This window comes from Sus scrofa, chromosome 13 (assembly GCF_000003025.6).
Source record: "Sus scrofa isolate TJ Tabasco breed Duroc chromosome 13, Sscrofa11.1, whole genome shotgun sequence".
NCBI classification, from domain to species: Eukaryota; Metazoa; Chordata; class Mammalia; order Artiodactyla; family Suidae; genus Sus; species Sus scrofa.
The window spans coordinates 135,308,172-135,331,256 of NC_010455.5; the positions used below are offsets into that span (position 1 = coordinate 135,308,172).

The window sequence follows — 23,085 nt, forward strand, 5'->3', positions numbered from 1 at the left end:
CATTAGAAAAATGCTCTGAGCACGATACCTGGGCATTGCATTGGAGGGGCATACCAACGTACTCACTGGCTCGTACTCCCCCACGTTTTAGGGGGAGTTACTCTGCTACTCTGCAGATGCTGCTTAAAAGCTTCCCTCTTCACCGCCTTTTATTTTTGGTATTGCTCTCTTACTGACCCTAAGGGTTTGGAAAGAATTACTTAGAACATGAAAGTGCCCTCTGGGTTACGCCTACAGTAAATACTATCCAGGGTCCTTGCAAAGGGACCCTTCCCTTAGGGAAGCCGCTCGTCTTGGGTGTGGAGGGATCTCTCTCGGGTCCACCTAACAGCCTCTTCTCTCTGACACCTTTCAGCCTCGGGAGGACTCAGACTTGCCAGCAGCTCTGGTGCCGGGGATGGAAGCCCCGGGTCTCAGACTGAGACCGTGTCCCGGTCAGCCCCGTTGGTCAGAGGTGGACAGAGCACTGCTCTCTGGTTCGTGAGCAACAGCGAGACGTTGGCAGATGCACCGGGAAGCTCCACTGCCCATCCCGAAGTTGAGAATGCTTCCGTGTTGACCCGGTTCTCAGCCTTGGCCCCACAGTCTGGAAGGAGTGACACCACGCTGGGTGGTGGGAGCTCTGAGCCAGACACCGAGTCCTCCTCCTCGTCTTCCTCTTCCTCAACAAGCCTGGACTCCTGGGCACCACACGGGGAGCACTTGAGTGAGTCTCCACATAGGAGCCCTACACTCAGAGGGAAGGGGGCTGCCTTGGATGGGGCCGCTTAATGCAGTAGCTCCCTTGGGATTCCCAGGCCTTCCTTCTCGCTGGGTGGTACAGACATACCCATACACCCCACAGCTGTTCTGTTAGGTCTCCAAGATGCTGCTCTTGCCACCTGCCCCTCCCTCCCGCACAGCTCGGGGGCTTCTCTGCCCCTGTCCTTCCACTCTCTGCAGCCCACCTGACCGCATACCTGCCTTGGTCACACAGCTTCTGGAAGGTGGAAGTATCACCTTTTCAGGAGCAGTTGTTCCCCCCAGGTCTGGACATTCATCAGGAGAAGTTCTCCTTTCCCCCTTTTTAAAATAGCATTATTGAGATATAATTCACATTCTATACAATTCATCCATTGAAAGTGTACAATTCAGGGTTCCCATTGTGGCAGTGGATTTAAGATGTGACATTGTCTTTCTGAGGATGCGAGTTTGAATCCTGGCCTCGCTTAGTGGGTTAAGGATCCGACGTTGCAGCAAGATGCAGTGTAGGTTACAGATGCGGCTCGGATCTGGTGTTGTCATGACTGTGGAGTAGGCCTCAGCTGCAGCACTGATTCCATCCCTAGCCTGGGAACTTCCATATGCCACAGATCCGCCCGTATAAAGAAACAAAAAGTATAATTCAGTCATTTTTAGTATATTGACAAAGTTAGGTAATCATCACTGTAATTTAATTCCAGAATATTTTTGTTACCCCAAAAAGTACCCTTTGCTCATCAGCAATCTCTCCCTATTCTCTGCTCTTCCCCGCCTCTGACAGCCACTAATTTACTTTTTGCCTCTATGGCCTTGCCTGTGCTAGACATTTCTTATAAATAGGATCAAACAGTATGTGGCCTTTTGTGCTCAGATAAGGTTTTGAAGGTTCACCCAGGTGGTAGCAAGTGTCAGCGCTTCGTTCCTTTGTAAGGCTAGATAATGTTCCATGGTGTGGCTGTCCCATCTTTTGTTTATGCTTTTATCAATTATTAGATGTGTGGGTTGTTCCCACCTTTTGGCTATTATAGATAACGTTGTTGGGATCATTCCGGCACAAGCTTTTGTGTGCCCATGTGTTTTCTGTTCTTTTGAAATTGCCAGGTTATGTGAGAGCTCTATTTCTGACCTTTGAGGAACTGCCACACTGTTTCCCAAAGTGTCTGCACCATTTTACATTGCCATCAGCCCAGTGTGAGAGTTCCAGTTTCTCAGCACTTTCACCACCACTGGTTATTGTCGAGGTTTTCCGATGTGAGCCATCCTGGTGGGTGTGGAGTGGTATCTCAAGTGGTTTTGATTTGCAATTTTCCCAGCTGACTAACCACGTTGAGCATCTTTCCCTGCGCCCTTTGACCATTTGTATATCTTCTGTGGGAAAGTCTATTCAGATCTTTCCATCATTTTTAAATTGGGTTATTTGTCTTTCTTTAATTGAATTGTAAGAGCTCTTTGTATATTATGGATACTAGTCCTTTATGAGAGAGAGGATTCACAGACATTTCCTCCCATTCTGTGGATTGTGTTTTCACTTTCTTGGTAATTATCATATGCAGCACAAATTTTTTTTTTAAATTTTAGTCAAGTCCAATTTATCAGTTTGTGGAAACTTTTCCTTTGATGTTCCTTTTAAATTATGGTTTGAAAAATAATTCTCAGCATCCTTATTGATGTAAATTCTCCACTGACTGAAGCAAAAACACATTAACTTATCGTTTAAGCTTGTAATAGGGTTAAATTCTTACCTTTCCACCACTGCTCATAGCAGCTTATTTCCCCCTACATGAGTATCCTAACTGATGAGGAAAATTAGGATTTATTACTGATGTGACATGGAAAAGCATACACTTTATCATAAAGATACCACATGGATGGGTGGAGGGTATTTGTGCTTGTTTCTGTCTATGCATGGAAAGCACACTATCTGTCTCCTAATCACAAGAAATCCTTTCCCACCCACTATGTGGGGCTCAGACTGTTTGCCTTCTCAGACCAGGAGCCTGCATGCCAAGCCTTCCCCTCCTCTGTCTGTTTAGTATCCTGCACTCTGCAGTCAGTACACAGCCGGTTTCTGTGGCAAATGGGACCTCTGTAGGAGTGGACCCTGGGGTTCAGTTCTAAAGCACTAGATAAAGAACTGCCTCATTCCCGAACCCCCCTCACTCTGGGTTAACATACTGCTTTCTCTCTTTGCCTCTGAATCGCCCAAAGCTGACTGGTTCTGCCATCCACCTTTTTGGAGTTCTGAGTTCATTCCTTTTTCTGGGTTCAGATGCAGCCCTTCTGTTTCAGGTCACGACTCTCCCTTTCGTTAAGTCCGTCAGCCTGATGGGGTTGTTGGCCTAAGTTTCACGCCATCCCAGTTAGGATTGTCCATCCCAGGCCTGTCCACTTTGGCAGGAAATTATGCTCCAGCACACTCAGCTCTCCAGTCTTTCCTGGTGACCTTTCCATGGGGTCTCTTCGGTCCTTCTGCCTGGGTCAGATCACATCTGTGACTGGGTCCTGGTTTTCTTGGGGCTGCCCAGGTCACAGTGTGTCCTTGTGACCATGCGCATTCCTGTCAGTTCATGCACACCTACCATGAAGAGAGCTTACCTCACACTCAGCTTCACGTGCATTTTCCAGAAACATAGGTCCATGGGGGGACTGAGGGCTACTCTGGTTGGGAATAGGAATGAGATTCAAAAAAGAGCCTCTTCTTCTCATTAGATTCAGATGTATTTAGGCCAAGAAGAATTGGATCTCATTTCCATCACTTTTGAGAAGGGTTTATTTGATTATTTAATAAGCTAAGATTATTTTTTTTAGGGCTGTACCCATGGCCTATGGAGGTTCCCAGTCTAGGGGCTGAGTTGGAACTGCAGCTGCCAGCCCACACCACAGCCACAGCAACGCGGGATCCTTAACCCACTGAGCAAGGCCAGGGATCGAACCCAAGTCCTCATGGATACTAGTCACATTTGTTATCACTGAGCCACAAGGGGAACTCCTAAGATTCTTTAAGTTTATAGTGTAAAACACATATCCATGAAAGGAGGAAAGGATATTCATTCATGTGTCACCTGTCCTTGTTCCCATCCCCACCGAGGAAATAAAACATTGCATTAAAAAAATAAAACAAAAAACAAAGCCCACCCGTATCCTCCCACCACAATGCCATTTCTTGCTGGTGCGCTAGGACGGAGAACCCCACTGGAGAAATGGCAGGCCCTGGGCGGGTCCTGGATGGCTGGCCCTAAGAGGCCATGAGAGCCTTGGGAGTAATACCCGCCACCCCTCCCTGGCCTTGTCAGGGCTACAGCCCCAGCAGAGTTGTTAGTCTTTCATCTGCTCTTCACCTGCCCTGCTACCACAAGCAATTTCCCTGACGTAAACACTGCTTATTATGTATCACTGAGCAGAAAGATAGTATTGATCCTTTTCACTGGAATCATGAACCTACCCATAAATCCAGGCCCCCTGAACAGCTTGATCACCCTGCAGTGCACCCTGAGGTTTAGCGCCTGATGCCTTTTGCAAGAACAACACACATTTTGGATTTTTGCCTTGTCAGTTTCAGGTAAAGACCCTCAGAAAACTAGAAACGTTCTGGCTAACAGGATCCATGGCGTGAGTCTTTTTTTCCCAGACTCTGCCCCTGCCTTGACGACCTTTCTTTCCAATCCTCCTGCAGCCACAGAAGACAGCCCCGAGCTGGGCGTCGGTTCTGAATCGGAGGAAGGAGCTTCCGAGGGGGCATCCAGAACCCGCGCTCACCGCCCGCACACTCTGGCCACCCTCACCGGGATGGAGAGCGCACGCTGCGGTCTCTCACCAACGGGAGCACCACTCCTGGGGATGCGGGACGATCGGAGGCCGAGGACACGGAGAGCGCCACTCTGCAGGGGAACGTGACCGCCGCTGGGGACTCCCACCTGGTCTCCAGCTCCCTGGCAGCCTCGCGCACCCTCGGAGGTGATGGGACCGGCAGCATCTTTTTGCACATTCTCTCGATTTGCTTGTGGTCCAGGATAATCCGTTCTCTGTCAGCCCAGGAGGCGCATTACGAGCGCCTAGTGAAGGGAACTTTCTGGGTTTTCCGACCTCCCCGCCCCCACCCTCCCACACACGCTGCTGCAGAGGCCTCTGCGGTGCGGTCTGCCAGGATGCCGGCAATAAAGGAGCGCCACGTTGTGGCTTAGGCCAGTCTCCTGGGAAAGAAATGTCTCATTATACAGCATGGAAAGTTGGGAGGGTTTTCCTTTTTCCATGTAGGCGTAACAATTGTTCTATTTGGGGTCTTAAGAGCTTTTCAGATACTAATTTGCTTTTATCAAAAAAAAAAAAAAAAAAAAAGCCTGTGGAAGGAATTTGGACCCGTTCCCTCTCCTTCCGTCCTGGCCTCACTTCTCTTTTATTACTGTTTCCCCGGGGCCACTTGGGCTCCTTACAGGAGGGCAAGTCTCCTGACTGCAGACTCAAACCCTGCCCAGCTTCCCCTACCATCTATCCATGAAAACGCCCCTCTCCAAAGAAAGCATTCCACCCCCCCGGGGGTTCATGGCTGGGACCCTGGATGTTTATCTCTCGGTGCAGGTTCAGCAGATGCTTGTTTAGTTGACCTAACTGTAGTTTTTCCCTTTGCAGTCACTGGAACTAGCTCCGATCCAGTGCACAGCACAGACCCTGAGCACAGGACCTCAGGCGACTACACGGACCACACCTACGTTTCAGCCCCTTTCACCAAAGGGGAACGGACACTGCTGTCCATTGCAGACAACAGTTCAGCTGCAGACCTAAGGGAGAGCTCCACCTCTTCTGTTAAAATCTCAAACGCTTCACATCCAGACTCTTCTTCTCCTTCTTTGGCTCAGACTGAGAGAGGTAATGCCTCGTCCCACAAAGGGGAGCCCGCCCTGCCTTCCACTGAGGTGCAGGTTCTGCACACAGCCCGCCCTCCGTCCCACACACCCACTGTCATCTTGCCAAGCACCCTGGACGCCCATGCTGACTCTGTGGGTGACCCGTCATCTTCTTCGTCAGGGCCCCCTCTGCCCCCACCCTCAGTGTCACAGTCCTACCACTTGTTCTTGTCAACGGTGCCATCAACCGGGGCCTCCACGCACCGACTGCAGTCCACCCCTGATGTGCCCACACCTTTGTCTTCCTTGCCACCACCTTCGCCAGCGTCCTTGACGACATCCACCCCTGCCGAGCCGGCCATCTCACAAACAACCCTCCCACCTTTGTCATCAACCCTGGTCCCGCCCCGGCCAAGGGACGCTCCGGTGACTTCGGTCTGGACATTGACGATGGCGTCATCCGTGGCGGTGCTCCCCAACAGTCAGACAGCAGATCCTAAGATCCAGAGCAACCCAGACCTCGGGAACGTCATTACAGAATCAAAGCTCCCAAGCCTGGAGACTCGGACTCCGGAGGCCACGGAAGCTGTGACAGTGAGGTCTACTCTGAGGATCCCTTCACCCCCAGCCTTCACAGAGGCCTCCACTGAGCAAACCCCTCCAGCCACCAGCACCAGCTTAGCCCAGACATCTTCAGCTTCAGCAGCCACCACCCTCAAGATCTCTCATCCCCCCACACCCAGCCCCAGCCCCCCTTCCCGCACAGCCGCCCCCGGGGGTGGCCCCACAGCAGCACAGACAGTGGCTGGAAAGCAGCCCCCACCAACCAGTCCTGAAATGCTAGTGGTACAAGTCTCAACAGGAGGTGCTGTCATCCCAGAAAAGAGCCAAGCACATGGAGATGCTGCCGCTGGGTCAGCCCGCCTGACCAGCACCCCCACGTCAGCAGAAGAACTGACCACGGAGCGTGGCCGTGCAGGAAACAATAGCCCGGCTCCGCATTTCCTCAGAACATCTCCTGCTCCCCAGACCACACATATTTCCACAGCTGAAGTGGTGACGGCTGCATCAACCACCCCTGGTGCTCAGAGCAGCACCCAGTCACCCACCACACCATCATCCCCAGTCTCAGGTAGGACACAGTCGCACCAGCTCACTGAGAGCTGTGCGGGCCTTGGGGTTCACGCGGATGTGTGGCGGTGGCGGGTCTCCACCACAGGACAGTGTCTGCTTTGTGATCTCTAAGGCTTTCTGTGGCTGCACTTAAAGCAGAAAAGAAGGTCGCAGTGGCAGTTTTCTCGCCCCTGAATTAGATCCTTCCTGAAGCAAGAAGAGAGGGTGCCACTGGCAATGTGTGACGTCAGCAGTCAGTGCCTTTGTCACTTGTAATGCCCTGTAATCGCAGGAACTTTAACTCTATCGAGACCAGAGTGGGACAGTGAAGCAGATTGAAGGGTAGAAAAACTGGAGTCTAGAAGCTTTAGGTGGGCTTGTCTGAGGCACAGAGTGAGGAGGTGCCAGCTCCCACATCAGAACCCCAAGCTTCGGTGTTAGGCAGCTGGCTCCCCAGTCACTGGGGAAACTTCTCTTGAGGCGGGGAGGGGGAAGCCCAGGCTCCTTTGTCTCCCCAAGATTATGATACTAGCTGATAAATACGGATTGGGGGGAGGTGTTCAGTGAGAGGAGGATGTTCTAACCTTTCCCCATAGTGACCCTGTGATCAGGGCCCTTGACACTGCACTTCAGGTTATGAATCGTTACATCCATGTTGATGTGGCTGGGACACAGGAAATAGAGCCATCCATGCAATTCTTTATCCCTTAAGCAAAGCTAGAAGGAAGTGGGATGATGTTTCCTTGGATGTCATGGTCAAAATTGGTTGGACATGTAGCTTGTCCAGACTCAGGAAAGGAAAACTGTTGGTGAAGGGTGACATGGAGACTGAAGCAAGAAGGGACGAAGGGAGGGGAGCTGAGTCACAGGCAGAGAGCCCTCTGGGCAGCCGTCATCTGCCTGGGGCAGGAGGGCCGTGGGCCACCCCATGCCAGCCCCACAGGGCCCTGATGCACCCATGCCCGCTTCTGGCCAGGGGTCCGAGCACCACTGGGAAGTGGAAGGTGGCTCCTCCTGGCACGTTTGGGATCCCTGCTTCAGGGCACACAGGCTTCATTTCCAGGTGCCAAATGCATTCCAGTACCAGGTAGAACAGAATACACAAGTGGCCCTTCAAGCCAGTTATAGCCATTGCAGAGATAACTGTAGGCCACAGGAGCTCTGTGCCTGGCGGTGGTTAAGTCTTTTGTGACCACACCTGCAGGTGTTTGGATGTATGGGTGCAGTGCACACACGGGTGATCTTGGGGATACCCGAAGTCACCATGAGGAACAGGGCCACCATCTTCAGGTTTAGCCCATTTGTCTTCGGGGTTATTCTTCTGCAGTGAGGACTTTTTTTTTTTTTTTCCCTCTCTTTTTAAGGGCCACTCCCCTGGCTTATGGAGGTTCCCAGGCTAGGGGTCCAGTCGGAACTACAGCTGCCGGCCTACACCACAGCCACAGCAATGCCAGATCCAAGCCACGTCTGCGACTTACACCACAGCTCATGGCAATCCTGGATCCTTAACCCACTGAGCGAGGCCAGAGATCGAACCCACAACCTCATGGTTCCTAGTCGGATTTGTTTCCGCCGAGCCACGACAGGAACTCCTGCAGTGAGGACTCTTGATTTCTGCCTTCTTTTTCTCAGTCTACCACTGATCTTTCTCCCCAGAGATGATTTTTGTCCTCGTGTTGTGGGTTTTGGCTTTTCTAAGTGTGTGTCAGAAACCTTTGTTAGGTGGTGATTGTGTCATAGGAGCATGACAATGCGGGCCAAAACGGAGGGTATGGACACTGCCCTTGAGAGTTGGGCTGGAAGATGGCAGTGAGTCTGAGCATCACAGGGCCAGGGTGAATCCGATAGGCTCCCTGTCACCCACGTAAGAGAGGGCATCATGGTGTTCACGGCCAGGCATTTTTCTGAGTGACTGCTCAGCATGCAGAGGCGCAGTTTCAGCGCGAGACCTTTGGAAGAGGGAAACCTTGGAGCAGGGAGGATGGTCCATCAGCTATCATTTTCGCCTTAACGTGTGTTTTACATCGGCATGGCTTCAGGTAGAATCCTTTAGATCTCACAGGGCAGCGTAATCCTCACTCCTGAGTCGAGGGACCCACAGGCAGCATCTGGATTGGCCCCCGTTCCTGCATTCAGGGACCCAGCAGTGTAGCACGCGCGTGTGTACACAGCGAGTGCGGATAACCAGTCCCGATGCATCTCTTCTGACCCTCCGGGAGCCCATTCTATTTAGTAGCAAGGCTTTTCAGGGCAAGTAAACAGAAATGAGCAAGAATCAAATATTAGCTGGAAGAATTAAATATTTACCAAGAGCGGCCTTTACTTTCCTGGGTGATTAACTGCTTTATTCCTGAAATGTGTGTTTTCAGTGAACAGCTGCACCCCTCGCCCTTGTCTCCACGACGGGAAGTGCGTCGTGGACCCCACCACCAGCCGTGGGCACCGCTGTGTGTGCTCCCCTTCCTGGCAAGGGCAAGACTGCAGTGTGGGTAAGAGTTCATCTGCAGTGGTCCACAGTACAGTATCACACCAGGTGGATGGGAAACTCCTCTTTCCTCCAAAATGTCAGGGAGTGAGATTTTTAAATTTGTGCCCCGCTTCCCTGAGAGTTAGCCTACCTATGTGCCATCTGCAGGGTGACGTTGATAAGCCTCCATGATCTGGCTCCCTCCTGCCCCACCGGACCACCACCCCTCCCTGAATACCCCTGTGGTCCTTGTTCTGGGTGATGACTGTGCCATCTGCTGCAGATTCAGTGCTACCTTGTGTTCCCTCCTCTGCAGATGTGAATGAATGCCTCTCAAACCCCTGCCCACCCCTGGCCACGTGCAACAATACTCAGGGATCCTTCACCTGCAGATGCCCAGTGGGGTACCAGCTGGAAAAAGGGATATGCAATTTGGGTAAGAGAGGTCTTCTATCTCGGAATTCTTTCTGTGCTACGGTGTATTTTGCAAAGTGACAGATACTTTTTTCTCCCTAATCAAAGTCAGTATTTGTCCAGTAAATTTAAGCAACATAGGAGTGGAAGACACTTCTTCCTCCACTTTATTTGCAGTCTTTTTAGTGTGCATTATACTGTTAAATAGTTGAAGTCATGTATTTGAACAAACTTTATCTCTTGAACATTTTTCTTGTTATTAAAAATATTTGAAAAAAAAGGAGTCCCCATTGTGGCACAGTGGGTTAAGAATCCAACATAGTGTCCGTGAGGATGCAGGTTTAATCTCTGGCCTCGCTCAGTGGGTAAAGGATCCAGCGTTGCCACAAGCTGCAGTGTAGGTCAAAAATGCAGCTCCAGTGTGGCTGTGGCTGTGGTGTAGGCCGGCAACTGCAGCTCCAATTTCACCCCTTACTTCCATATACTGCAGGTACGGCCATAGAAAGGAAAAAGAAAAAAAAATCTGACTACAGCAACTTAGGTCGCTGTGGAGGCGCAGGTTTGATCCCCAGCCTGGTGCAGCGGGTTAAAGGATCTGGTGTTGCAACAGCTGCAACGTAAATTTCAGCAGCAGCTCAGATTCAGCTCTTGATCCGGGAACTTCCATAAGCTACGGGTGCGGTCATAAAAAAAAATATTATACCAGCGTTGTATTGACTGCGTAAATATGTCATCATTTGTACTTAACACTATTTGCTTAACCAGCCCACCCCACAATTAGGAAAAAAAAATCAAAAGGCTATTCTCTTCTAACCAAAGAGTATGTAAAAGGGAAAAAAAGCGTTGTAGGGAGAGAAAAAAGAGAATAAAACCCTGATTGTCCTCCCACATTCACACACTCTTTTCATATTCTTTTTTTTTTTTTTTTGGCTGTGCCCTCAACATGCGGAAGTTCCCAGGCCTGGGATGGAACCTGTGCCACAGCTGTAACCAGAGCCACAGAAGTGACAATGCCAGATCCTTAGTCCACCGAGCCATGAGGGAACTCCACATTCTTTTCATTTTTGAAAATGATCTTCACATTCTTGTCCCCAGGCAGATGATTTTTACCAAGCTACTGTCATAACTGTATCATACAACTTGTCATATTTTGACATCCCTAATTTAATAGATTTCATGGAGCTGGTTGATTTTAAACATAATCTCCGTATTATAGGTTAAAAGGCAAACAAACAACCCAAATGAAAACAAAGGCCCCGACAAAGTCCTAAGCAGCCCAGCTTACATAACTGCTCGGGGAGAGGCCAGGTTTGCAGCCCACAGTCCCAACACCTCACAGTGCTGTGTGTGTCCTAAGAGTTCTTCTTGTGCCCAGGGTGTACCCTGTGTTCGAGTGGCAACTTTGATGCAGAACTTGCTGAAGAAATTAGAAGTGAGGAACATAGGGTTGTCTAAGCTGAACGGAGGAGCAGGTGGGTTTAGTGACTCAACTTGGAATCCTCGTAAATCGCCCAGCGGGATACCTGACACAGAAAAGGCCATCCCTTAGTGTCGTTTTGAGAGAACAAAGGTCTGTGTCCTTGGAAACTGTGTGCAGGACTTCCTACTCCCCTCACCCCCAAACAGAAGGGACTCCTCCGAAGAAGGTGGTATCAAATGACAAAAACAATTTGGTAACACATTTGATGCCCCTCCATGCAAGAGAAAGCAGTCCCTGGACTGGGGAAGTGCAGGGCCCCGCAGGCAGCACAACGCTTCTCCCGGGAATTTTGGGCAAAAGTGCATTGTACAGAGCCTGGTAGCGGCAAGGCGGCAACAGGGCACGATTGGCTGGGGTCGCATAGCTGCCCTTATTCAGAAAGGTTAAGGAACAAGGAAATAAGCATAGAGCTCAGGGTTGGCTTTGCTGGTGGGGAATGGCTGGCTGATCTGCTGTGTTCCTGGTCCAGGGGAGCATTTAGAGGAACTTGAAAGTTCAAGTTGCTGATGTGGCGTGCGGGGCAGGAGCAGCTCCGTCTTGGGCCTACAAGTGTATTTTAACAGTTGGTACTGGACTGAAATAATGGTAGAATTTTGAACATTGTTTCAAATACAAAGATCAAGTTCAAGCATTATTTTTAAGAAAGAAAAATTTGGGATTATGGACATCGGTCAAAGTCGAGAGTGCCTCGTAGTCTAAGAGTTTATTTTCATGTAGGAAACCCATTCCATTGAGTTACACCCTGTGAAAAATAAGCGAGGAGTGTTCAGTTTAAGAATGGAGATGATAGGAATGGTTTTATTTTGAAACAGCATAGAAAGTACCCTTGTCCGGGAACTCAAAGGCCGGGCATCTAGCTCCACGGCCAGCACCTCCCACACACTGACCTCTGAGCCTCAATTTCCTCATCTGTAAAATCAGATTAGCACCTGCTCTGCTTCCCACTCGGGGTTAGTGTGTAGATCAAATGAAATAAGGCATTTGAACAAGCTTGGAAAATGGTAGGGTCCTCCAGATGGGAGGCATCCTTTGAGAGTAGTCTTCTAATCTTTTGGACCAGAACTGAAAGCCATGAGAATGATAAACTACTCTGCATATAAAGTAATAACTATGGACCTTTAAAAAAATCATTTTGATCACTGATGGAAATCAACAGTTGAAAATTGCCTTAAAGCCTGATGATGGAACTGCAGCTTGTGCTGTGCATATGCCTGGGCTAAGGCAGGGCTGGGAGGACACCGTGGTGCCTTTTCCTGTTCACACTGAATGCAGAGGCCACGTTCACTGTCCTGATTCAGCAGGGATCTGTCTACTTGACGGTTTCCATACATGTGTTTGCGCACAGAGTCTGGGTACAGACTTCAGCCTGTGAGATGAAAGGACAAAGGAATGGGTGAGGGTTCTGGACGCCCGAGGGTGGAGGGTCCCTCAGGCTCTGTGCATCAGGAGGGGAGCCATTTATTGTGTTAACAATCAGCTTTGCCTTTGCAAGTCATTTAGCTTCATTGTTCATAAACATCAGAGGAACATGCAAATTAGAGCCTGCTGAAACGCTCTCATTTGGCCAAGAATATTTTCAAAGAGCTCCCTGCTGCTCAGAAAGAGTCCTAAGCAGCTGGCTTCACTGAACTGTAGAACAAGCAAAAAGATGTTAAATAAGGATTAAGGGCTTTAGACAGTAAGTATAAGATGTTAAATGTTTTCCCTGGCTCATTTGCGGGCCTTTTTCTTAATTCAGCCGGCAAGCTTTCTATGAAAGAGCAGCTTCATGGGTTTCTGTGTTTGGGGTTATTTATTTTTTCTTGTCCGGAGGGAAGGAGAAGAATTGAATCTAAAGGAAGATAAGAGCCAGATAGGAAGCAGGCTATCCAAATTTTGGATTGCCGGCTCACTTGTAAGTTCCATTCCCCTCAGGCCCAGTCGGCACAAATCGACGTTCCCTAGAATTTTATTTTATGAGCGAAATGGGCCTTGAAAATGGAGCTACTTTCGTTCATGTCTGAGCCTAACAGTATCTCGTATGTGGGTTGTTTTCATTACACGGCTTGTAATCGTGGAGTCTGGCAGCCCCTGCAGTGGGGTCCCCCGCATTTGTTTGGCACCTTTCTCTGTGGTCCCTTGGTTGTCCTCAGACTATCAGATTCCTTGGGGGGCGGAGGGGGTGGGGGTAAGAAGAACTTGGAAGATGGACACAGATGACGTTAAATGTTAACTTTGGCCCTGGGGAACTGAGTGGTCTTGGGAAGGAGCCCGGCTTCTGGAAGCCTCTTTTATCAATGATGGAGCAGGCATTTCCTCTGAGCAAGGGGTTGGATGGAGGTGACCTGAATGAGAAGAGGAAACCAGAGCACGCCCTTGACTTTGAGGACTTGGTAAACTTGATAAAGGAACTAGGGAGCAGGAGCTTTCCTCCAGGCGAAGTCCTGCCAGCTCCATGCCTCCCTCCCCTCCTCCTGGGAGGGTGTTCTTGAGGCCAGCTCATCTCTCTTCTCTGTCGCAGCTTCCCTGAGCATCTAAGCTGTGGGAGGCCATGGGAGGGACATCAGGAAGGCTCACTCTCTCAGAGCCTTCCCCCTGCACCAAGAGGCTCCTTGGCACCTTCACGCAAAGGTCTGCTCGGTCCAAGCGCAGCTCCGTACACCTGCTTTGCTAGAGGAACCAGGAGAGGGAGAAGGGGTCTCCACCCTCAAGGAGAAAGAAATGCATGGAGCACGTCCTGGGGGGAGGGGAAAGGCTGGGTGTCCTGGAGATTTAGACACTCAGCCTTGCACAGGTCGGCCTGGCGAGGTCTAACAGGTTATGTTTACACTTGCAGTCAGAACCTTCATGACGGAGTTTAAGTTGAAGAAAACGTTTCTGAATACCACCATGGAACAACATGCAGACCTCCGTGAGGTTGAAAATGAGATCACTAAGACGGTAGGTTTCCTGAAAGGCGTCTTCCTGCTGGTGCTTTGTTTTCTAGAACAGATTTTATTCAGGCCTGGGAACCTCCTGGGGATCAGCTATATCTCCTGGGCTGTTCATTTCTGTTATATTCTGAGGTGAACTTTAAGGTAACATCAAAGGCCTCTTGGAAACAGAAGGGAGGTGTTGAGAATCACTGGAGCCGGTAGAAGCATTTCTTCTAATGTGCCCTCCCCCCCATGCAGCCTTGGCATTTCTTTTCCATGTACAGCCTCACCGTCACAGATATTTAGGTGACATGCACCAATAAGAGCCGTGGGTGAAGAGGAAAGACCTGGAAAATCCTCCTGTCCCATCTGCTGATGACATGCTGCGTGATTTTCCTGTGTTTCTGAGCTTGGGGAGAATGATGCTTTTTTTCTCAAGGGAGTGCCAAAGATGTAACAGTTAATCCTGTTATCCAGGGTTGAGAATTCTCTGAATAGATTATCTAGGGGCCTTTGATTCTTCTTTCCCTCCTTCCATACTTTTTGTCAGGAAAAAAAAAGAGAAGAAAGAAAAATGAAGAGGAAGGAAGAAAAGATGGAACTGAAACTCAGACAGTAAATGCTGCCTCTCAGCTGCTACCTGAGTCTAAGATTTGGTGCTCAGGAAATTGAAATTTGCCCTTAAAATCAGTTTGAGATTAATTGATTTCTGATTTGAATTTTATTTGTTCTTTATGGGTAAGAGTACATTAATCAAAACTGATAGGATTTTATAGGAGTGTGGATTTTATTAGTGTAAAATTTAGATTCCAGTTCCATTTCTGTATCTATTGAGCATCTGCTCTGAGACAGGCTCTTTGCCAGATGGCTCACTCCTGTAAGAGGTATTGACAACACTTTTACAGATGGAAAACTGAGAGTCTCTGGAAGTTAGTGACATGGCCTGACTTTATACAGAGTGCAAAGTTAGGGAATAATCCACTAGACCACACTCACTGCTGATGCCATTTGTGAGTTTGGGGATCCCCAAGAAACCCTCAGTTCTGATAATGCACTAGAAGGACCTTCAGATTGCCTACAATCTGTTATACTCATGGTTATGGTGTATTACAGTGAACCAGGTTATCATCAGCCAAGGGAAGAGATGCATGGAGTAGAGTCCAGGAGGGTTTCAGATTCCATGCTTCCAATAGTCCTCTCTCCAGGGGGTCTTGGAGAGTGTTAACTTCTCTCAGCAATGATGTGTTTGATATTCGGGGAGTATTGCCAGCCAGGGAGGCTTACCTGAGCCAAAACATACTTAGTCAACTGCCCCTATGGCTGACCTCATTCTCTAGCCCCTCTGGAGGATGGGCTGATACCTTATAACCCAAAACCTCACTCGTAAATCACACAAACTCCCTGGAATGCCCCAGGGCCTCCAGGTAAACCAAAGCAGGACATTCCAAAGGCTTAGAGTACCTGTCAGGAGTCAAGGGCCAGACCTTTCTTTGGACAAGGTCAAGTTCTTTACTCTATGGTAGTGTTTTATGTCTACTAACCCTTTACTTGGTGTTCTTGGCATGGCACCACAGCTGCCTCTCCGTTGGACTGAAGGTCAGTATTTTCTTCTAAGATAGTACAGGGGCTGAGAACCTTATGCACAGGTACTGTCCTTGCCATTACATAGTGCTTAGTGACTTACCTGATTCACCAATTTTTACCCAGTATCAACATTATAATTTAGGATATCTCCATTCCCAAGAAATAGTAAAGATTTAGGCTATGACTCAAGCAGCTTTTCCCAAGACACCATTCTCTTCTTTTTTTTTTGTCTTTTTTTGTTGTTGTTGTTGTTGTTGCTATTTCTTGGGCCGCTCCCACGGCATGTGGAGGTTCCCAGGCTAGGGGTTGAATCGGAGCTGTAGCCACCGGCCTACACCAGAGCCACAGCAACGCGGGATCCAAACCGTGTCTGCAACCTACACCACAGCTCACGGCAACGCCGGATCGCTAACCCACTGAGCAAGGGCAGGGACCGAACCCGCAACCTCATGGTTCCTAGTCGGATTCGTTAACCACTGTGCCACAACGGGAACTCCACCATTCTCTTCTGAAACGTGCCGTTTCTGTCTTTTCTTGGGAGAAAAAAAGTTTAAGTAGTAATAGTAATGAATCATTGCCTGATGCATATAAAGCCATATCATACAAAGCCAAAGAGAGTCTGATAGCATCCTGTGTTTGAATCCATCTTGTGAAGGGTGAGATGTGTCTGACACATAGGCTTTGAAGACAGGTGGGTTGCATTGGTGCAGGTATTGAGACCTTCTGCTGCACAAAATGAATCCCTAGCCCCTACTGAGGGACGAGTAGGGGAGCAGGCATGGTACTTCATGCCCTACAGGGATTTTTTCTGCTCTTTCCAAGGGCACAAGGCAAACACAGGAAGAGTCGCTCTTAATTTGCTCTCAACAAAAGGGCTCTTGACCCATGTAATGTCATTTCCCATGGAGAGCCTTTTTGAAGAGGACCTATCTTTGAGTTAGGTCAACTCATTGTAGATTACGAGGGGGTCTGCGTATGGCCTGCCAGACCTGGAGTAGCTGAAAGGAACCCAGCCTTTTCAGTGAGGCTTGTTCACTATGCAAAGTCCAAATAAACAGTTGCCTCTGAGGTTTTTGAAACCCTGGGTCTTAGAAGAGATCTGCTCCTTTGAAGATGTTTTACGTCCAAGGGTGCTGTTCTGAACATCATTTCCTGCCAAGATTTTCCCCACTGATTTACTATCTGCCTCTCTCCCTTTTGTACTCATGGAACAACAGAGTAAGAGCAGAAAGGCATTTAAGAGAAGAACAAAAAAAAGGGGGGGGGGACACCGATCCTGTGTAAAGCCACCTGCTGATAACTTGACGGCTGGAAAATGCCTATTTGATCCTGAAAATAGGAAATCGGTTCTAGGTTCAAGGCTTTTGTCTGGCTCACAGTTAACAATCAACCTGTTCTTCCTTTCAGTTAAATGTGTGTTTTTCAACATTGCCTGGTTATACCCGATCCACAGCTCATGCTTCTAGGTAAGCAACAGGATTATATTTGGGAACCAGTCTCTAGAGAGGGGAGAATATCCCACCATGGGTGGTAGCACCAAAGCTGGGCCCTGTTCGGCCTGAGCCGTAGGGTGAGCCAGGGCCCAGGTCACATGACCTGCATGCTCTCCCAGGCCCTGGCTGGAGGATGGAGAGGGCACTCGTTTTCCAAAAGCCCTGGGGCCCACATGTCATTTTAGGACAATTAAACCTGCCTGCTTTGCCTGCAGGGAGCCCAGTGCAGTGGTGATGTCACTGCAAAGCACCTTTTCCCTGGCCTCCAACGTGACGCTGTTCGACCTGGCCGACGGGATGCAGAAATGTGTCAATGCCTGCAGGTCCTCTGCTGAGGTCTGCCAGCTCTTGGGGTCTCAGAAGCGGATCTTTAGAGGTAAGAGAAAGACCCTCTGGGAGGACCCCACCCTTACAGCTAGGCACAGACCTCGGGCAGAGATGTAAGGCATTCGGGGCTCAAGCCCAGGAAAGCTCATCACAGAGGCAGCCTGGCTTTGAAACGTGCATTCAGCCTTTGTGTGTACACACTTTTGTGTACATGTGCAAGGACACACACAGTCCTGTGCACACAGCCTGGAAGTTCCCTTGTCCTAAGCCCACTGCCCCTTCTGTATCTTCTGTACAGCTTCATTATTGGACAGTTTATAGGAGCTGATGTAATGAAGCAGAAATCACTCTTCTTTCCCTCGAAAGGTTCCTACTCTGTCTGGAGAGATAGAAATTCACACACAGGATGTCCATGCTGGTCAGTGACCCCAAACCTTCATCATGAGGGTGACAAAAGCATGTGCGGCATCACCCCCTCTTTCTGTGTATTTGTTTGCAAAATTCTAAATGCACGGAAATGAGGCTAGACGATTATAGGCCAGCCTGCTCCCAGTGTGGTCCATGATTTCTCTTCTCTTGTTCTTTTTCTGTTTTTGTGGAAAGCTTTCACAGTGTGTCTCGTGTGATGCAGATGAAGAAAGGGATTAGGCACAAGTTTGGAAGACAGATGTGGGTCTGGGAAGGGAGGTTTCTTCGGCTCTGGGTTGAGAAAACTCTGCTGGAATCAAAAGTGCTTCCTCGAGCGGGGGGTTTGCCCCCACCGCATCTCCTAAGTGGTCAGAGTTGGCTCATTTTACAGGACTGAGAGGGATGCAGGCGCTGCGTGAACCTCTGCATCTGGTGCCCAGATGCTGGACCCGAGTTGTAGGTAGCAGGTTTGGTATTCTGTCTGCTGGCAGATCCAGGACGTTCCCAGTTGCCAGGGCTTTGTAAAAGCTGGTCCCGAGAGCTCTCTTGGAGGCGGGGGGCTGTGCATTGCAGAGCTGGGAGTGGGGGTGGGGGTGAGGCAGTCAACCTTTCTCTCTGGGATAAGCGCTAGTTTGCCCATATAAGGGCTAGTTATTCATTAGAGGGGGGAAAAAAAGAGTTAAATTTTCTAGAGTTGAAGTTGCGGTCATTCAGCTTCATTGAGGAATTAGCTAAAAATTCCTGCCCCATCATACAGTGTCTAACCTTTGAGGCAGGAACCCTTTGATTTTACTTTCTCTCTCTTGCCAGTGATTCAAGGGTCCCAGTTTTTCCTCCCCAGAAGGTAGGAAGGGGACCTTTCAATTCACTGACCACAGATGGAGTGCATCCCATATGGTCAGCGTTGTAGATCAGGTTACTTTTTTCCCTTGTAAATGCATTTTGGTTCTTGCAAATGAAGTGCCAGCTGTTTGGATTTGTAAGACCCTGCCTTGCCGAGGTCCCATTCTTTTTTTTTTTTTTTTTTTAAAGATTTTTTGTTTGTTTGTTTGTTTTAGGGCGGTGTGAGGGTCATACCAAAATTAAGAGGAAGGCACAGAAATTTCCCATATGCCTCCCGCTCCCACATGTGCTGGTCTCCGTTCTCTGCCTCTCCTTTGGGAGCCCCTGAGAATGAAGATGACCAAGCGTCTTAGCTCAAAACAGCCTCACTTCTCCGTTTTCCCTCCCAGGGCTTCTCCCAGTTTTGCCAACACACCCTGCTTGGTCTCTCGCTCACCCCTCTGAGCGGTGGAGGGTGGGTTGGAGAGCAGGAGCTGCTGGGTCTGACTTCTGGATGTCCCGACCTGTGAGAAGCACTGGGCTACCCTGGATGCTGCCACGGAAAGGGGAGGTTTTTTTTCCCTTCAATTCACAAAGTATTTACTTCCTCGCCTTTCAAAGAAGGGCAGCCCTCATCTCTCCAGAGGCTTCATGAGTCCTTGGAAATCCCCCAGGGAGTGTCCCAGCCTTAGATGTACATGAATTCTCATTGTCTGTGTGGCGGATGTTGTGCCCTGGGAAGGACCATGGGAATCGTGGATGCAGAATAGTCGCATCGCCAGGCTTCAACAGAGACAGTGCTCTGTGTGGTTCCCGGGATGGACTGATGACAGGGTCTTTAAGACCTGTTAGCATAGCTGCCCCTCCATCGCAGAGGCAGAGCCAGCTTTCCCTGGCTTCTCCTGAATCTGTTTCTGTGTGGGGAAGGGCCACTTCAGCAGGGTGAGCAAAATCTGCCAGCAGGCGGGACTCGTGGCCAGGGTAGAGGGCAGTTGTGACATTGGCTTCCAGAAAATATCTAATCAGGCCAGGCAACTCAGGCTGGCTGATGGACAAACTAGGGCCGGCCTGGGCCGCCTTTTGTGCTGGAGGCATTTCTTTATATTGAGGCTTCAGAAAGTTGAGATGACAGATTGTGGCCATTCATACGTCTCTGTGCCAGCTTCACAGTGTTTGTTGGGTGAGATTTTCCATTTTTCATTTTTCTCCCTTAAATACAAACCTTTCACAATAAACAAAGGAAATTCTATCACACACACAAATAGGGTTCAGATTTAGCATGCCAGCATCCACTGATAAAGACAGGAAATTCAGCCCTGAGAGCTGAAGTTGTGTCCTAAACTAACCTCCCTGTGACCAAGCCACCACGGGCCCCAGGCTTTCAAGACACAGAAAAGGAGGCGGATGCTGGGGCCCCTGGTGGGGGGGGGTGTCTGCTCCTGTCACCAGAACCTGCCTGGGGCAGGGGTGGCGGGTATAGTTTTGCTATGTTCAGAACTGGTACCTGGTTTCTGAATCGGTTGGTGTTTTTCTAAGGGGGGAAAAGGGAGCCCACACTTCACTGGCCAGGGTACACGTGGTCCTCCTGCAGCTCTGTCCCCATCCTTGAACTTCATCCAAAAACAACAACATAGATCAGTCTTGCCCTGCCCTCTGCATAGTGTAAAGAAGTTACTGTCTGCTCTCCAGTTGGTCTCATATATTTGTTCTATTGTCTGTGTACTCCAATTACTTGTGGTTTTTCTGTCAGACCTATTCTAGGTGGTAAAAGGCACCCTCATTGTGTCCACTGTATACAAACTCTGAGAAGGTCCTCTGTATATAAACTCAGGGCCTGCTGTACACAACCTCAGAGAGGGCCTGCTGTGGATAACCTCAGAAAGAGTTTGCTGTGCGCAACCTCAGAGAGGGCCACACACATGACAATGAGTACTTTTTGATAAGAATGAAAGAGTCCTTTGTCATCTGTGAAATGAGCATGGCCCACAAGCCCACAGCTGGAAAAAGCCAGGTGGCTGTTAAGTACTGAGGCCTGGAACGATTGGATGTTTGGGATTAGCAAATGCGAACTAGTGTATAGAACGAGTCAACAGCAGTGTCCTCCTGTATAACACAGGGAACTGTATTCAGGATCCTGCAGCTCTTGGAGGCAGGGCCGTACCTTTTAGTGCTGATAAACCGTAATGGAAAAGAATAGGAAGAAGAATGTATCGATGTATAACTGGGCCCCTTTGCTGTATAGCAGAAATCCACACAACATTGTAAGTCAACTATATTTCAAAACATGTTAATTAATTAAAAAAAAAACAACTAAGGCTCTAAAGTGAAGGAGACAGAGCCCAAAAGATTGAGCACCCCCTCTGCTGCCTGTCTGGGTGGGGGCCAGGTGACTGGCGTCCAAAGGCAGCTTTATTGCTCAGGTATCAAGCCCGTGTGTGGACCGGTGTCCGCAAGGTGCTGACGACCTAGAGGCGAGCAAGCCCCCGGGCTGTAAGGTCGGGAGGCTGCAAACTCTGCCGCCCAGGTTACCTTGCACACCTCCCCTTCAAGCATGTCTGTGCGGTGGCAGGCGCTGTTTCCCCTTAGGCCAGACAGATGTGGGGAGAGCCACCCCCCAGCAGGTCTTCCTAACAGAGCGTGGTCCAGCTTTCTGGGTGTGTGCTGATTCTCCCCTGCAGCCCTTGAGCATGGAGGGCACCACCCATCAAGGGCCAGGTTTGCAGAGGATGCTGGAACTGAGGACAGCACCCCATTTCTTCTGGGTTTGCTTTCTGTCCCATGGCAGGCTGCAGAAACTTTTGGTAACAGGCCTGAGCCTGACCTGGGGAAGGGGGGGAGGAGTGGCCTCAGGCAGTGCAGCAGCAGCCTCGAGAGGAGCACACCGGCTCTTGTGGAAACGGTTCTCCCAGCCTCTTGAAATAGAAAGTTCATGCATCTTAATGTTTGACGTGGAGCAAGCTTTGTTTTGTTTCACTGTCTTGTTTTTCCATTCCAGCGGGCAGCTTGTGCAAGCGGAAGACTCCAGAATGTGACAAAGAGACCTCCATCTGTACCGATCTGGATGGGGTCGCACTGTGCCAATGCAAGTCCGGCTACTTCCAGTTCAACAAGATGGACCACTCCTGCCGAGGTACCGGCAGCTCTGGGGTCCTGTGGCCTGAGAGACGGGGAAGGTGCTTTTCTCTGCCTGGGTTGCTCTCTCTGCTCTAGGGGTGACTGTTCTAATCTGGGGGTAACCAGTTCTGGTGATTTTACTCCCAGCAGGATTGAATGCATTATCTCCTTGGAATAATAGCATTATTTCTGACTGGTACACACTGCTCTGGCCAATCAGATTGAAAGGGAAAGAAAAGAGAAGGGAATGCCTGTGGTGGCCAGGTCTTTTCTTTCTTTTCTTTTCCCCCCTATTTAGGGAAAATTAGAAAAATTATTGTTTGAATTCCCAAAACTTTATTCTATTGTATGTTGATCTTTTAAAATGGAAATATCTGGAGTTCCCTTTGCGGCTCAGTGGGTTAAGAACCCAACTGTTGTCTGTGAGGATGTGGGGATGCAGGTTTGATTCCCTGGCCTCGATCAGTGAGTTAAGGATCTGGCGTTGCCCCAAGCTGTGGTGTAGGTCACAGATGCTGCTCAGATCTGCTGTTGCTGTGGCTGTGGTGTAGGCTGGCAGCTGCAACTCTGATTCCACCCCTAGCCCGGGAACGTCTATATGCCGCAGGTAAAAAGAAAAATAAATAAATAAATAATACAATGGGAATACCAGCATGGAGGCAGGGCTATACCTCTCAGTGGCAGCTGGTAGCTCGGGAGACCTGAGTCCGAGCCCCACGGTGCCTGCTGGGCATCCATCATCTCAGGGAAGTCACGTGGCTTTCCTGAGCCTGAGTTTCCCCTTCTGTGAAGTGGGTACAGGGAGACCACGTTGGATAGACTAAGAATCAAAGGGCAGTGACTGTGGAGATGCTCTGTGGGCCGTCTGCATTTGCACCTGTATCTTACCCAGGTTGAGCCAACAAGTTCTGGTCTTAAAAGTGTCATGGCACAAGCCTCATTCTGCTAATGTCTTTGGTGAGGATTGAACTCATCCAGTTTGAAGTGAAGGCTGCTCAGTGAGTGCAGTGCAAGGACAGTGCTCCAAAGCACAATGAATTCAAGCCTGGCACTCTGGGTACCCTGAGTTACCTGCTGCAATCCACGATCACAGGAAAACTAGCATCATAAAGGCATCGTGGAGCCTTAAACCTCCCATCACATGAGAACGCGTTTGGCCCAGTTTTTCTGCTCAGTCAACGCCTGCTGGTGACAGATGTACTAGAATCTGAGTACAAATCGCATCCTGGGGAAAGGGGACATGCTACTTATTTCAGGACTTCCCCTGAGAGGAGAGGATAAAAATACATCTCGGGGCAGTGCTCTCACCCTGAGCTCCAGACCCTCTGACTTCAGTGCTTTGAAAGTGCACCTCCTCAGCTCTGCGTGAGGCCCTGGGAGGGGTGTA

The 23,085-nt window shown here is 49.5% G+C and overlaps 1 protein-coding gene across 1 annotated transcript in view; it reads left to right on the top strand.

The window, feature by feature from the left end:
* Positions 1-23,085, top strand: part of HEG1 (heart development protein with EGF like domains 1) — a 90,108-nt gene that overhangs the window by 39,606 nt on the left and 27,417 nt on the right. The window contains exons 6-12 of the mRNA XM_021070219.1: positions 5,368-6,714; positions 9,065-9,184; positions 9,479-9,598; positions 13,872-13,975; positions 16,942-17,000; positions 17,243-17,403; positions 21,580-21,714. Coding sequence (XP_020925878.1) covers positions 5,368-6,714; positions 9,065-9,184; positions 9,479-9,598; positions 13,872-13,975; positions 16,942-17,000; positions 17,243-17,403; positions 21,580-21,714 — 2,046 coding nt within the window. The remainder of the gene's footprint in view (positions 1-5,367; positions 6,715-9,064; positions 9,185-9,478; positions 9,599-13,871; positions 13,976-16,941; positions 17,001-17,242; positions 17,404-21,579; positions 21,715-23,085) is intronic.